This window comes from Arachis hypogaea, chromosome 6, assembly GCF_003086295.3.
Source record: "Arachis hypogaea cultivar Tifrunner chromosome 6, arahy.Tifrunner.gnm2.J5K5, whole genome shotgun sequence".
NCBI lineage: Eukaryota > Viridiplantae > Streptophyta > Magnoliopsida > Fabales > Fabaceae > Arachis > Arachis hypogaea.
Genome location: NC_092041.1, coordinates 102,065,317 through 102,080,860, shown reverse-complemented (window position 1 = coordinate 102,080,860; position 15,544 = coordinate 102,065,317). Strand labels below are relative to the sequence as shown.

The 15,544-nt window shown below is 31.0% G+C and overlaps 1 protein-coding gene across 1 annotated transcript; it reads right to left on the bottom strand.

Annotated features, from left to right (window-relative positions):
* Nucleotides 1-12,318: 12,318 nt before the first annotated feature.
* LOC112698257 (uncharacterized) lies at nucleotides 12,319-12,923 on the bottom strand. Its single transcript, XM_025751580.3, has 2 exons — nucleotides 12,785-12,923; nucleotides 12,319-12,625 (listed from the first exon to the last, which is right to left on the bottom strand). The coding sequence occupies exon 2, from the start codon at nucleotides 12,605-12,607 to the stop codon at nucleotides 12,401-12,403; it is 207 nt and encodes a 68-aa protein (XP_025607365.1). The 5' UTR covers nucleotides 12,608-12,625; nucleotides 12,785-12,923; the 3' UTR covers nucleotides 12,319-12,400.
* Between the last annotated feature and the right edge of the window lie 2,621 nt (nucleotides 12,924-15,544).

Here is a 15,544-nt window from a genome sequence, read left to right as displayed (position 1 = left end):
ATTTAAATAATAACATATAATTTAAAATTTTATTATTTAGGTTTCATATTTAAAAAAATTGAGTAATCTTTTTCTTAACAATACAATCGAAATATCTATTTTTTTATATAGAATAATGCTACACATTCAAATATTTTTGTTAACCAAGTTAATCTAAGATAACAAAAATCAATTATGACTAACATTATTCTAAGTCTTATTATTTAACTTGGTTAGACTTAGTTCATAAAAAGACTTGGATATATATATATATATATATATATATATATATATATATATATATATATATATATATATATATATATAAGTAATTAATACTTATTTAAAAATTTACTTTTCATATAATTAGAAGTCAATTCTTATTGAGATTCATAGTTGAGAAAGTTCTTTGAATTAATACAGTTGTTACGGAAAAAAAATAAAACTAATATCAAAAAATGATAAATAATACTCTTTCTAGTCGATTTTTAAGAAAAAACACAAATTTTATTTAAATTAAAAATTGATCATTCTACTGACATCTAATATGAAATTCTTAAATTGATTATGAAGTATCAAAAATTAAATAAAATATTTTTATAGGGTCAAATTTAATAATTTAGTGAAGGCAAATAAATATTATTATTATATACTACTCAAAAAAATTTCAAATTGTAGTGGGGGCGCTTGCCCCCACAATGAAACACATACATCGTCCGTCCCTGACTTGAGCTGCAACTATTCATAACTAAATATGTATTAATAAACATGTTAAATAATGTTAAGCGCATGTGAAGGATCATCAGGAACAATAATAATAATAAACATAAGGAAGTGAAGAGGATCAAGAAAGGGTTAGAAAGAACAAGGTCAACTACTATTAGAATTAGACCAATTATTAATGTTTCGGTTTGCACCCAGGTCAAAGACAGTGCCTTGTCACCTCTTTTTCCACTCAAGAAAGGAAGATTAGAGAGGTAAAAAAAAAAAAGATTTTGGAGTATTCATAAGTTTGTTTAGTTTGATCCTCCTTATTAGTCCTCAAAGTACTTCTCAAATAAATTTTCTTATTTGTTTTTATGATCAAACTATGCTTTCATGCTTATTAGGCTAGTTGTTAATTTGGGTGGATCTGAGAGACTTAGAATGTAAATTATGACTTTTGTATAATCATATGGAATGTGCATTCCCTTGTGATGTCACTAGAGGCCAGAAATATTTGATGTTCTGCATGTGGGTAGCTAATTAGAAAAGAAGTGGGGTCATCTCACATGATGGATGCAGAATTTTTCAAATAAGTGAGTCCCACATGGCAGCTTGATCCATCAACCTCAAAGATCTGATCAATTGACACAATATTAATGAGTGAGTGGTGCAACAATTCAGTTTCAGAAAAAAAAAAGCATAGTTGAATAAAATTTAGCTCAGACTTACAGCAACACCCAAGTTCCATCGAGAAGTGCGGGTTCCTCAACAAACAATAACCTCAGGAAAAAATCATGAACATAAAATCAGATTCCAATATAAACAATACCAAAATCATGAATCCAAAATAACCTCAGAAAATCATGAACAGATACCAAAATCATGAAGTCCAGCAAATCAAAAAATCATGAACAGAAAATCAGAAGGCAGCGAGGAGGAATAACAGAATATTACTTACCGGCGACGAGCAACGGTGTCGATAGAGGAGGTGAGGTCGGCGATGACAAAGACGCGGTGGAGGCTGTGGTGGTCAAATCCGTCGCTGCTGTGGCTACGGGACACGGTGGCGGTAGGCTGCTCGATTGGTGGTGGTGGCTGCAATGGTTCAGAGAAGAGAGGAGAGATGAGTGTGAATTGGTGATTAGGATTTAGTCGTTCAGACTTTAGCACTTCAGCGTTTAGCCTTTCTTCTTTCTCTTTTTTCTTTTTATTTTTATAGGCTAAACGATGACATTTCAGAGGGTGTATTTCCGAACCGGAAACCCTCTAAAAAATCGAACGGTTCTACCGGTTTACCGCCGATTTGACCGATTTTTTCATCGGTTTTTTGCCAAGCGGTTTATAGACTTACTCGGACCAGCTAGGTGACTGGTTTCCGGTTAATCCGGTTGAATCGGCCAGTCCGGTTCGATTTTTAGAACTATGCCAATAACACCAATATTTTTTAAACATCTTTATTAATTCTGATTTTTTTTGCTGTCATCATTAAATAATTTTGGTTTATTTCTTAATTTATTTTAGTTATAAATATTGACCAAAACTTTTATTTTTTAAGTAACATTTTATTTCTTAGATTAATTGAGATTTATTTTTTAAGGAGGAGGAGACGGAAGAGAAGACGAAGAGAAAGAAAAATATATTTTGCGTTATTAAAATACGCGTGTATACATATGAATATGATGAAAGTGGTTTTAATTATCAAAAATACTTAAATATGTAGTTAGACTATAATTCACTACAAGAAACACGCCGAATAGCGGCAGTTTTTTTAAAGATTTGCGGCGGTTTTTAACCGCCGCAAAACAGAATTCCAGCGGTTCATTAAACGTCGCCTATTAGGGGGTGGTAATATGATTTTGCGGCGGTTCAAACGAACCGCTGGCACAACTGCCGCAAATCAAATAATTGATTTTGCGGCGGTTGCAAAACCGCCGCTATTTTGGTAGTAGATTAAAAAAATTTGCGACGGTTTCAAAACCGCCGCAAATTTATGTGGATTTTTTTAAAAAATGCGGCAGTTTTAAACTGCCGCAAGTTCATACAAGAGCTTTGAGAAAAAAGCTAATTAACTACTCAAATGGTTTATACCATTTCTCTTTACTATACATATTTTCTTTACATCAAATTTATTAAACTTGAGATATTAATGTAAAGAAACACTAAATAAACAATAGATAGATTAAACCATGGTAATCCCATCCCCTTCCCTTGATTCCTTCAAAGCTCTAGTTTGCATATACTGCAAGAGTAGTTGTCACCTGCCAATTACATAAAAAATTTTAGTTACAGTAGAAGAAAATCAAGCTAACACATATCATTAATTTTAGAAACATGAATTTGGTTACTATTTATCATCACTCCTCATAAATACTAATTCAAAATAACATCAATTTATGTTTTTAAGTCTTCCTAAAATTATCCTAGTTCTCTATTCAAGTCTTCCCATACTAAGTTTCTCAACTGAATCCCACAAAAAATGAAACAAATCATCACCCATTAGGCTTGAAAAGTAATTAATAAACTACCTAAACCTACATCAATAAAACCATATACTAAAAAAGGAAGCAACAATAGAGTGTTAAATGCAAATTGATAAATGTTTGAATCTTGATGTATATAACAACAAAAACAACTTTAATCCAATATCTATAGCATACCAGTATAGTGTTCAAAGGGCTAGAGAAAACAATAATATTATTCTGAAGATCGTCGGTTTTCTTTCCTCAATAATGAAATACAAAATAAAATCATAAGAAGAAATACAGCTGTACAAGACAAGACTGCCAAACAAGTACTACAGAACCACCGAATATTATGTATATATTGAATCTATAGCAGCTTATATCTTCCACAACTGGTTAATTAGGGGCTTTCATCAAGAATTACATTCATTTTTTAACTTTTCAGCCATGTACTCTCATCAAGCAACACTACAATACTTATCAACAATACAACAAACATAATAGGAATAAAATCAAGTAGCAATAAGGTCCAAGCACCATGTGAAACAGGTTAAAGTTAGAGCTGAACAGATACAGTATCATGGGCCTAAATATCTAAAACCATCAGACACAAAGAAACTAGAAACCAAAGAAAAAATAAAGTACCCAAGTTGTAAATTTAAAAACTTACTGAAATTGTGATTACACGCTCTTTGTTAACTTTTTTCATAGCTTTTGCAATTAGCTCACCAATTTCTCTCTCCCCATTTGTTGATATTGTTCCAACATATCATCATAATTTTAAAATGAAAAATTCAGTCTCAAAATATGTGTTGCTGCTGTAACAATATTCCCATCATAAGTTCTAATGAAACATGAAACACAAACCTGGGCTATTTCTTCAAAAGTACTAATAAAAATGAAACCTTTAAGAGAAATAAAAACAAATAAAAACTGCAGAGCATAATACAATTATTAGTATAGGTACACATAGCAACATTAAAATATCCATAACCATGAATCATAACTTGTAATCATATAAAATGAAGAGACGACAATTGATATATTTCATTCCTACTTCAAAAAGTTGTTCCTTTGCAAGAGAACAAATATTGATTGAATAAAAAGTCCCGTATCAACATTCATTCATACATGTTTAAGTTTCATTCCAAACCCCTTCCACTAATTCTACCAATCTATACTAATCCTATTGGGACAATCAAACAAATATCTTCTTAAGATTAAAATAATATATTTTATGTGACCAGCAAAAGTAATATCATTAAAAAAATTCAAATATATTTTGTGCCATAAATCAACCTCCATAAAGACAACATATACCACAAAATGCAAAAAAGTTCAGACCTCAACATTTTGAGCTTTCAAAACAATACCAAATAGTTAGAATTAATTCAATGTGCAATACTAGTGGCTTAAAAAAGGATGCTGTTAGATGTTTTTTTCTTTTGGATATCTGTACCATGAAAAAGAAAAAGATAAATAATTTGCATAAAGGAAGAAAAAATTGAATAGTCATTGTTATTTAAAGAAAAACTTACAGGTAATTTAAAGAAAAGTTCACAGCCAAATTGTTTGCTTTGATCCTTGGTGTTGAGCTACCCTTGTCTTGTGGTGTGTTCTCTTGTCCCCATCTGCAATTAACCAAGTGATCCCTTGCTTTTCCTCTTTTTTTGGTAGGGGTGTGCATGGTTCAGTTTTTCTATAAACTGAACTGAAACTGCACTAAACTATTTTAAATGGTTTAAAAACTGAACCAAACTGCTTTGTCACATATGAAATTGGTTCTAAATCAGTTTATAATACAGTGCACCAGTTTAAACCAGTTCATAAAAATAAAACTGGTTTTAATTAAAAAACCAGTTTAAACTGATTTATAGGCTAAAACTAGTTTTCACACTCTCCCTCTTTCTTTCCCTCTCTCTCTCCCCTCTCTCTCCCAACTCTCTCTCTCTCCTCTCCCTCCCTCTCTCTCCCTCCCTCCCTCCTCCCTCTCTCTCTTTTTCTCTCTCTCCCCTCCCTCCCTCTCTCTCTCTATCTCTCTCTCTTCTCTCTCTCTCTCTCTCTCTTTTTCCTCTTCTGCTCTCTCTCTCTTCTTCCCTCACTCTCTCCTTCTCCCCTCTCTCTCCTTTCTCTCTTTTTTCTCTCTCTTCTCCTCTCCCTCTCTCTCCTTTCTCTCTTTCTTTCTCTATCTTCTTCTCTCCCTTTCTCCCCCTCTTTTCTCTCTCTTCCTCCTCTCTATTTTCCTTTTCCCTCTCTCTCCCCTTCCCCTCTTTCTCCCCTCCCCTCTCTTTGTCTTCCTCTCTCTCTCCCTCTCTCGCTCTTCTCTCTCCCTTTTTTCCCTCTCTATCTCTTTCTCTCATTCTCTCTCTCTCCCCTATCCCTCTTCCTCTCTCTCTCTCTCTCCTTTTCTCTCCCCCTCTCTCTCTCTTTCTCTCCCTCTCTCTCCATCCTCTCTCCTTCTCTCCCTCCCCTCTCTCTCTCTCTTTCTCTCTCTTTCCCTTCTTCCTCTCTTTCTCTACTTTGCTCCCTCTTTCTCTCTCTCCTCTCTCTCTCTCTCTCACTCCTCTCTCTTCTTCTTCTCTCTCACTCCCCTTCTTTCTCCCCCTCCCTCTCTTTGTCTTCCTCACTCTCTCTCCACCTTTTCCTTTTCTATCTCTTCCCCTCTCTCTCCCTATCTCCATCTCTCTCTCACTCCTCTCTCTCTCTCTCTCTCTCTCTCTCTCACTCTCCCCCTACCCCTCTTTCTTCCCCTCCCCTTTCTTTCGCTCTCCTTTTCTTTCTCTCTATCCCTTTCTCTCATTTTTCTCTCTCCCCTATCCCTCTCTCCCATTTTTCTCTCTCTCTCTCTTTCTCTCTCTCTCCTTCTCTCTGTCTCTCTCAATTTTTCTCCCTCTCTCTTTCTCCTTCTCTCTTTTTTTGCGCTCTTTTTTCCCCTCTCTTCTGTCTCTTCCTCTCTCTCCTCCTCCTCCTCCTCTCTTTCCTCCTTCTCTCTCTTATTTTGGAGAAAAGAGAAAGAGAAAGAGAAGAGGGATATAGAGTGAGAAAATGATGAGAGAAAAAGAAAAAAGAGAGAAAAAAGGAGAGAAAGAGAATAAGGAGAGAGAGGAAGGAGAAAAAAGAGAGAAAAGGATAGAGAAAGAAGGGAATGAGAGAGAGAGAAAAGGAGAGAGAAATAAGGGAAGGAGAGAGAGAAGAATAGGAAAGAGAAGGAAAAAAGAGAAAAATGAGAGAGAGAGAGAGAGAAAGAGGATGAGAGAGGGGAGGTGGAGAGAGGGCAGAGAGGAGAGAAACAAAAGGGGAAAGAGAGAAAAGAGGAAGAGAGAGAGAGAAGGGGAAGGGAGGGAGAGAGAGAGAGAAGGAGGATGGGAGGGAGAGAGAGAAGAAGATGGGAGAAAAGGAAAGAGAGAGAGAGAGCGATAGAAAAAAGAGAGAGAGAGATGAAGGGGAGAAATAGGAGAAGGAGAGAGAGAGAGAGAGAGAGAGAGAGAGAGAGAGAGGAAGAAAGAGGGGAGGAGGAGAGATAGAGAGAGGAGGGAGAGAAAAAAGGGGGAGAGAGAGAGGAAGAGAGAGAAGAAGGAAGGGGGAGAGAGAGGGGAGAGAGAGAAAGAGATAGGAGGGGGAGAGGGGGAATGGAGGGAGAGGGAGAAAGGAGGGGGAAAGAGAGAGAGAGAAGAGAGAGAGGAAGAGAGAGAGGAAGGAAGGGAGAGGGAGAGGGGGAAAGGGGAGAGAGAGGAAAAAGAGAGAGGGGGAGAGAGAGAAGGAGAGGAAGAGAGAGAAAGAGGGAGATAAATAGGAGGGGGATAGAGAGAAAGAGAGAGAGATAGAGAAGGGAGAGAAGAAAGAAAGGGAAGAGAGAGAGAGAGAGAGAGAGAGAGAAGGGAGAGAGGAGGGGAAAAAGAGGAGAAGAAGAGAGAGAGAGGAAGAAAGAGGAGAGGGAGAGAGAGAGAGAGGAGGGAAAGGAGAGAGAGAGAGAGAGAGATGAAGAGAGAGGGGAGGAGATAGAGGAAGGAAGGGGAAGGAGAGGTAGAGGGGGAGAGAGAGAGAGAGAGAGAAAAAAGAGGGAGAAGGAGAAAGAGGAAGGGGTGAGAAAGAGAGAGAGAGAGAGAGAGAGAGAGAGAGAGAGAGAGAAAGAGAGAGGGGAAGGAAGGGAGAGGGAGAGGGGAAGGAGAGAGAGGGAGAGGAGAGAGAGAGAAGGGAGAGAGAGAGAGAGAGAAAGAGAGAGAGAGAGAGAGAGAGAGAGAGAGAGAGAAAGAGTATGTAAAATTAATTTTGGAGTTTAAATAAAATCAGTTTTAATTTGGTTTAAAACTAAACTGAACCATAAAAACTGGTTTTTAATAAACTGGTTTTTCATATGGTTTCAGTTCAGTTTTTTTTAAATAAAAAACTGGTTTATTTAAAACAGTTTCAGTTCAGTTTCAATTCAGTTCAGTGAAACCAGTTTTTTTGCACACCCCTATTTTCTGGTACTTTATAGAAGCATAAAGGAGAATCCCAGCATCAGCAACTGATGAACCAGCAACCAATAATATCAAGTGAAGACACATACGCCATAAGTTGGCTTCAAACCTACAACACTACAAAAAAATGCTGGCTGTCTCACACTTTCACTAATATCACTTCCCAGTGATACCACACACTGCCTGGCAGAAACTGCAGCTGCCGATCCTCCTGATGATCCTCCTGGCACCCTAGAAAGATCACATGGATTGGCTGTGACCTATTGAATGAACATACACATCAACTGATTAAATCAATCAGTTATAAATGGGCCATAGCAAGAACACTAGAATCCAGACCTCATAAAGCTTAGCCAAATTTATAACACATCCATGAGTACCAGCAATGCAACCATGGTTTTAGAACCAAGTAGTAGGTGTATAGTATCTAAAGATCTCTCAATTCGGAAACCTCAACAAGTTGAGCTTAATTTCTATCTGCAGTGAAATTTACACTCACTATCTCAAAATGCATCTAAAAAGAAAATTGTTTTGTTAAAGTTACACAATTCATTTCACCCAAATTGAAACATGGAAAGAATAGACATAGACTTCAATCCGCACAATTAAAACAAAATGCAATGCAATACAATACAATATAATTAAGTATGCTCAGCACGAAATTAACTATAAGCTAGTTCTAGAAATAACAGAATCGCAAATACTTGAAATTAAACATTAAAGAAAATTAAAGAACCTAAAATGCAGAACCTTTAGTGGTGCTACCCATACTGAACTCATCTAGATTGGTCTTTTCAACAACAATGGCGCCAAGCTCCTTCGCCCTCTTTACGGCGGTTACATTGAACGGCGACAAGTACCTTTCGAGAATGCGTGACCTGCTGGTGGACGGCATATCAGCAAATTGAAACTTAGTAGCAAATATTTGTAAGCATTATTCTAACACTGCAAATTGAAACTTGGTTTAGATATTGAATGAAAAATGCTACATAGATTTTCTATTGAGCTTTCTCTTCTTCTTTGTTGAAGCAAAGCAATCAAATTAGTGCAAAAACTAATAGGAAAACTAAATTCAGAGATTCAGAGTGAACAAAAAATTCAGAACAAATAAAATAAAAAAGAATAAACCAGAAGCAAAGGAGCAGAGCAGAAGAGGAAGACATGAACATCGAGCAGATCTAGGTCAGAAGTACGGTTTGGATTGGGTGAGGAGCCTTTCGCCTTTTGTAAAAACGTGAAACCTAGCAAAAGAATAGGGGTGAAGGAGAAAAATCTGTGATGGCCAGCGGTGGAGGTGACGGAGGTTGGAGGCGACGGTGGCAGGACGCTCGTGCAGCTACAGTAGATTCAAATCACGCACAGCACTTCGCGGAGGAGATGGTGAGCAGATTTGACAAACTAGAGGAAACAGAGGGGCTAGCGTTTGAGCGACGACGAGAGAACTTGGGAAATAAGCAAAGGCGGTGAAGGAAGTTGGAGAGGAAAGAACTGTGTGCTGTAACTTGGACGGGAAAAAATCAAAATGAGATAGATATTTGAAAAAGAAGAGTAGGTCGAATCCCTAAAAGAAAAAAAAGTAAATAGCAGTTGTTCTCCCCAAAACCACAGCAAATTAGAACATCTAGCGGCTTTTCTCAAATTTACCACAAAATCGTTGCAATATTAAAAAATAGCAACTGTTTTCATAACCGCTTCTAATAAAGCGTCACTATCTACCGTGCCTCTTGTAGTGATTAAAAACAGATTTAGTTGTTTGGTTAACCTTAATTATCCACCACTTTAGACAAGTTATCGGTCTCTCATAGCATCTCCAACGACAATCCAATGAAGGATTCGTTCTGACAAAAACTGAAGACCTACCGTTGGAGTAATATAAATATGAGTTCCAGCACGTAATTTAAAGTAAGTAAGTCCCTCTGAGTAGGGCCTTGCTTTGTTTTCATGGTAAGCAATAAAATTTTAACATGTGGTATTTAATTTAAAATAAATTAAATAATATCGTAATAATATAACAACTAATAATGTTATAGAATATGTTGTGAATAAAAGGTTGGTATTCATCTTATTATATACTAATTTATTTAACCTTATGTATATAATTAAAAATTATAATTATTTATAAATTAAATGTGATTTAAGTATTTAATTTAGTTATCTAAAAAATTATATCAAATAATTAAATTATATTTAATTTATTAATAATTAATTATAATTCTATTTAATTAATAATTTATATTAATTATTTAAATAATAATTAATATAAGTAATTAAATTAATATTGTATATTAATTTAATAGTAAATTATTTTTAAATTTATAAATTTAAATTACATTATTCAAAAAAATTAATTACATTAATTTTAAGTATTTTAATTAATTAATTAAGTAGGACCACAACAGGGACTAAAGTTAGTTCCTCCTAATGAAGAAGAGAAAGATATTTTAAACTTCTATTTACTGTTTATGACACAAAAATTAATGTGAAATTACTTTTTATGACAGATGAATTATAAATAAAAACTGGGATGAATTTTCTACTAGAAATGGTCTCATGACCAACTTACAATCAACGGTATGTCAGAGCATCCAGTCAAATACTGGCCTAGTTTGGTCAACTATCAATTGACCTCGTCATTCCCATTGGCCATGTATCAGATTATTACTCCCAAACCATGCAGGTGGACCTCTATCAGCATCCCTATACATCCACCGACCAACCTTGGCCTACCCCTTTTGATCCCATTGCACATGCCAGCTTTGTCCATTTTTTTTTCTAATTTAATTTAATAAACAAACTATCAAAATTATTTATATAATCATAAAATTGCTATCAACACGATGTGATAAGTTTCATTATAAGAACATTAAATATTATTAAAATATTTATTTCATAATAAAAATTAAATTCTGATATATATTGTATTTAAAGTAATTAACCATAAATAAGTAAATAATTTTGTAATATTATTATGGATATAAATATTTAAGAGAATTTTTTTTAATGAAGAATAAAATTTTTGTAAAGAATGAATTTTTTTGTCTAAATATATAAAAAAGATATGCATTATTACACAGGATAATCTTCACTCTTTGTCAATTTTTTTCTCCTCACCATGGCATTCCCTAATACATACTAATACTAATACTTACTAATGCTAATAGTAGTGTATGATAGTTTTATAATTTTGTCTTTTAATCATCCAAGTTTATTTGATTATTTCATTAATGTTATTTTGGGCTAGAATTTTTAAAAAGTTTTCATCTATAATAATACAAGTATAATTATTGTTGATCTTTATTTGAGAATTGGCCTTATGAAAGTTGTATAAATAATTATATATTAATTAGTTTTGAATTTATCTATCTCGTATGTTGAGAATACATATTAAATTTATAAATTAATTTTTTTAAAATATAAAAATTTAAATTTTTAATGTATTTATTTTATATTTATTAAATAAAAATATTTAAAATTTTTTGTTAATGATAAACTTAAGAGTACATATTGGTTAACCCATTAGTTTTTCATGTAGTAACACTTGTGAAAATGAAAGAAATTGTTATGCTTTATTGCTTTATGATTTGGATGGACCTTATCCCTTGTAATAAATAATAATGCGCAAAACCTTATCTGATCCTTGAAACCGTGTCAAGATTTTTGACACACGGTGTAACTTGGTGGTCAACACTCAACAGTCACATGAATGATATTGGTAGGGAACATTATTTAAATACATCATTTATTAACGAGTTATGTTTTATTTGCAATACCAAAAAAACCCTTTCACCCGTGAATTCATTTTTGTGCTCTGAAGAGATCATTTGTTTTTTTCTTCTGCAAATATTCAATCTTCTATCCAAGGCATACATGTTGCTTAAAAATGTATTGGCGCTTTCAAAAAATACATATTTTTAATAGTTATTTTTATAAAAATATTTTTATATAAAAATGATATTAAAAATCATTAAATATTTTTAATTAAATATATTAAATTATCTAACTGATTCACAATATTATTTTTTAATAAATAGTTTTATTAAAATAAATCACCTATATTTTTTACTATAAAAAAGATCATATATATTTTTTACTATAAAAAAGATACATTTTTTTAAAAATACATATTTTTTATACGCAATATATTTAAAAGGTTTTAACTACATTAGATCGAATCAGAAAAAATGTAAAGATTCTCGGTATAAATTATAATTTTTGTACTGATTTATTAGTCCAATGACACTATAGAAATGTAGTACTTATGGTTAAGTTGCCGTCAGCTGGATTATTCATGTTCTTATATTCTCATTTTGCCATGAATAATCGAACTTAAAAACAAAAACAAAAAATCTTGTTGAAAACTTAGGAAGAAACCTTATTAAATAACACATGGTGAGTCATATTGTAAAGGTTCTGTTGTAAATCTTAACCCTATAACCACATGATGAGTTTCTATTGTAAAGGTCCCTACGAGATTAAAGTTCCTGGTTAGAAAGAAAAGGAAATTATTGACTTAGATAGTTAGATAGTTATGTATTGTAGTAGTGGTTGCGTTTAACAATCAAAATTTGTACTTACATGATTATATTTTGTTTGAATATTTACTTCATCATAAATTGTAACACTTTGCAAAAATTAACAACATAAATCATCATTAGGGAAAACAGAAATTAACATGAATTGAATATCACTAAATGAAATGAACCACAGGGAACTGGTAAAAAGAGAAATAATATATATGAAATTAATTAAAAATGTCCTTAACAGTAAATAAAGTAAAAAAGTTGTGGATGGCTGCTAGATATAAAGACGAACATTAAGAACAATGAAGAATAAAATGAGAAACAGACCATAAATTACAGTGTGCACAAAAATGGATGCCACAGTTGTCTTCATGTTCATGAACTCGAAAGGCGAGTTCTTCCCCGGCAACTGAAAGATCATTCCCGGCGACAACAACCAAAATAGAGCTGCAGCTATGAATGGAGGAGCCCAATTGTTCATTTTATTTCTTAGGTCCCTCTAAGAAAGAAACAAGAGTTAGAAAAGACTTGGAAGAGGCAGTGATAGAGAAGAAAATAAAAAACATAATAAATAACAAATTAATATAAGTTCAATTCCTAAAGTAAAGGGGGGGCGAATATTGGAATCCGAAAAAGTTGAACATAAAATTAATCATACTTTAATTTCTCTTTAAATCTTTTGTCCTCCTTTTTATCCGGAGCCAGCTAGTGGAATTTTCTAGATAAGAAAGGCATGGTTTTTTATGGTCAATGGTAGAGAATATCGCAAGGCTGGTTGTGATGAAGGGATTGGACACTATTATTAATAAGTTGCAATAAACAATAGTGTAGAACTAACTTAGATTAATCAAATGATTAATTCACTCATTCATTTAAATAATTATTAAAAATTTAAATTTTATTTTATACATATAATAACATATTTTGTAATAAGATTAAGATTAATTTAATCTATTTAGAGTGTATTTGGCAAACATTTGTTACTGGTCATTATTAATTTTAATAATTTTTTCATAAAATTTTTAGATTGATTTCAAATAATTTTAAATATTTTAATTTTTTTTATCAATTTTAATATTTTGTTTTATATTTTGATTTTTTGATTTTTTATTAAATTTTTTATTATAATTTTGTTATAATATGAATTATTAATCTTATTAAAAAGAATAAAATAAATAAAAAATTGATTATACATAACAATAGTCATAAATAATAAAATTTTATTGTCCAAAATAATACTAAATAAAAGAATACTAAAAGTAATAAAACAATTATAGAATATTTTGTTTGTTTGACATTGTAAAATTTATCATTGTAATTTTATGCACAATTTATTATTCTAATTTTTTGTAATATGTATTATTCTTCCTATTAAAAATGATAAATTTAATAAAAAATTAACTATAAATATTAATAAAAATATAACTAGTAAAAAATTAGAATCTAAAATAATATTATTGAGAATACTTAAAAAGAATACTAAAATATATTATTTTATATATTATTTTTAATTTAATAAATAAATATTAATTCTTATTATAAAAAGAGTATTTAAAAAGTTGACAATTTTATATATTATTTTTAATTTAATAAATAACTATTAATTTTATTATAATAGTAAAAAATTATAACATACTAAAATAAAATACTATAAAAGATACTATATAAAAAATACTAAAAAAAAGTATAAAAAAGATTAAATATACTTATAAAAGTAAGATTATAATTTAATATTATATTTTTTTAGTAATTAACTAATTATCCATCTAAAAGTGATTTTAACTAATATTATCTAAATTATATTTATTTTATCAAAATCAATTTTAGTATAGAATTGTTAAACATAAATTATGTTGATATAAACTCACTTTTACTTAAAATTAATTTTACAAAATTACTTTCATTTAAATTTTAATTTGATAAATTTCAATTTAAATACACACTTAAATATTTCACTTATAAAAGGACAAAGTTAAATAGAGGATACATGTGGTTGATGAAGTTCATCATTGTTCATTTAGTGGATGATCACAAATTAGATTTCTTTGTTGTTCTCTTTTTAGGTATGATTTCTTTATTGTCCTCGCTTTATGATTTATAATGCAGAGTAGGAGATAGACAAAACAAAAAGATAATAAATGAAAGAAAAAGATGGAAAAAGACGCTACAAAAAGCTTTATAAAAAAATCAATAATTCATAGGAGACACAAAGGCATATGCACGCTGAATGTCTTTTACTTAGTCTAGTTAATCATGAGAAGATTATTAGAGTTATTTTTAGGTAAAGATATAAGTCTAAGACTGATACATGTCATATTGCGGTTTGACTAAAAAATCAATTTTTGTTAAAGACTAAACTTAGTTACAATATGAAAGAAAAATCAATTAGTCTGAACAGAGGTTACAAAATTTGGATATGGATATTTGTTTGGTATTATTCTCAAATATAGAGACGTATGGTATTGTATTTTAGAGCAGTGAATTATACCTTTTTTTAGTGGGTGAAATACATTTTTTTTTAACCAAATGAAAAAGCTTCGGGCTATATGGGAGAAGTATTGTTAGAAGGTGACTCTCATGATAACATCTTCACATGAAGATAATATTATGAACTATTAAATAAGTTAATAAAATTGACTAAATCTTTTTTATTAATCATTTAAGGATTTATAATATCATTTTCATATAAAGATGTCATCATCATGTGAATATTTTCCTTGTTAAAAAATTTAAAAAATAAAATTGAATCTTTTATCTCGCAATGTGGGAGTTTATTTTTTTTTTAAATAACAAAACTACTTGTGTAGGTTTGTATATTTTTTTTTAACAATATATTTTGCATAAATATATTAGCGCAAATACATTTTATTAAGGTTTAATTACTCTTTTTAGTTTTTATAATTTTGTAAAATTTTTAATTAGGTCTCTTTTTTTTTTTAATTGAGTCTTTGCACTAAATTTTTTTTTAATTGGATCTCTGTACCAATTTTTTTTAGTTAGGTTCCTATACAATTAAACTAATTACTGTCAAGAGAGATTTAATTGAAAAAAAATTTGGTGCAGGGACTAAATTAAAAGAAAAAAAGTATAGAGACCTAATTGAAAATTTTGCGAAACTATAGGAACCAATAGAGTAATTAAACATTTTATTAACATGAATATATAAAAGAGGAATAATAGACGGTCATTAGAATTTATTATTTTTGGTTATCAGTTAGTCATCAACGTTTAAAAATATGAGATAAAGTATGTAATTAGATTACTAAACTAAAAAAACTAGTCTAAAGAAATTGAATTTATAATTAAATAATGATAAAAAATAATAAATTCTGATGGCTCCTTAACATTTTTTATATAAAATACTTTAATACTAATACATATAATAACTTTCATATTCGATAATAATTTACTATAATTT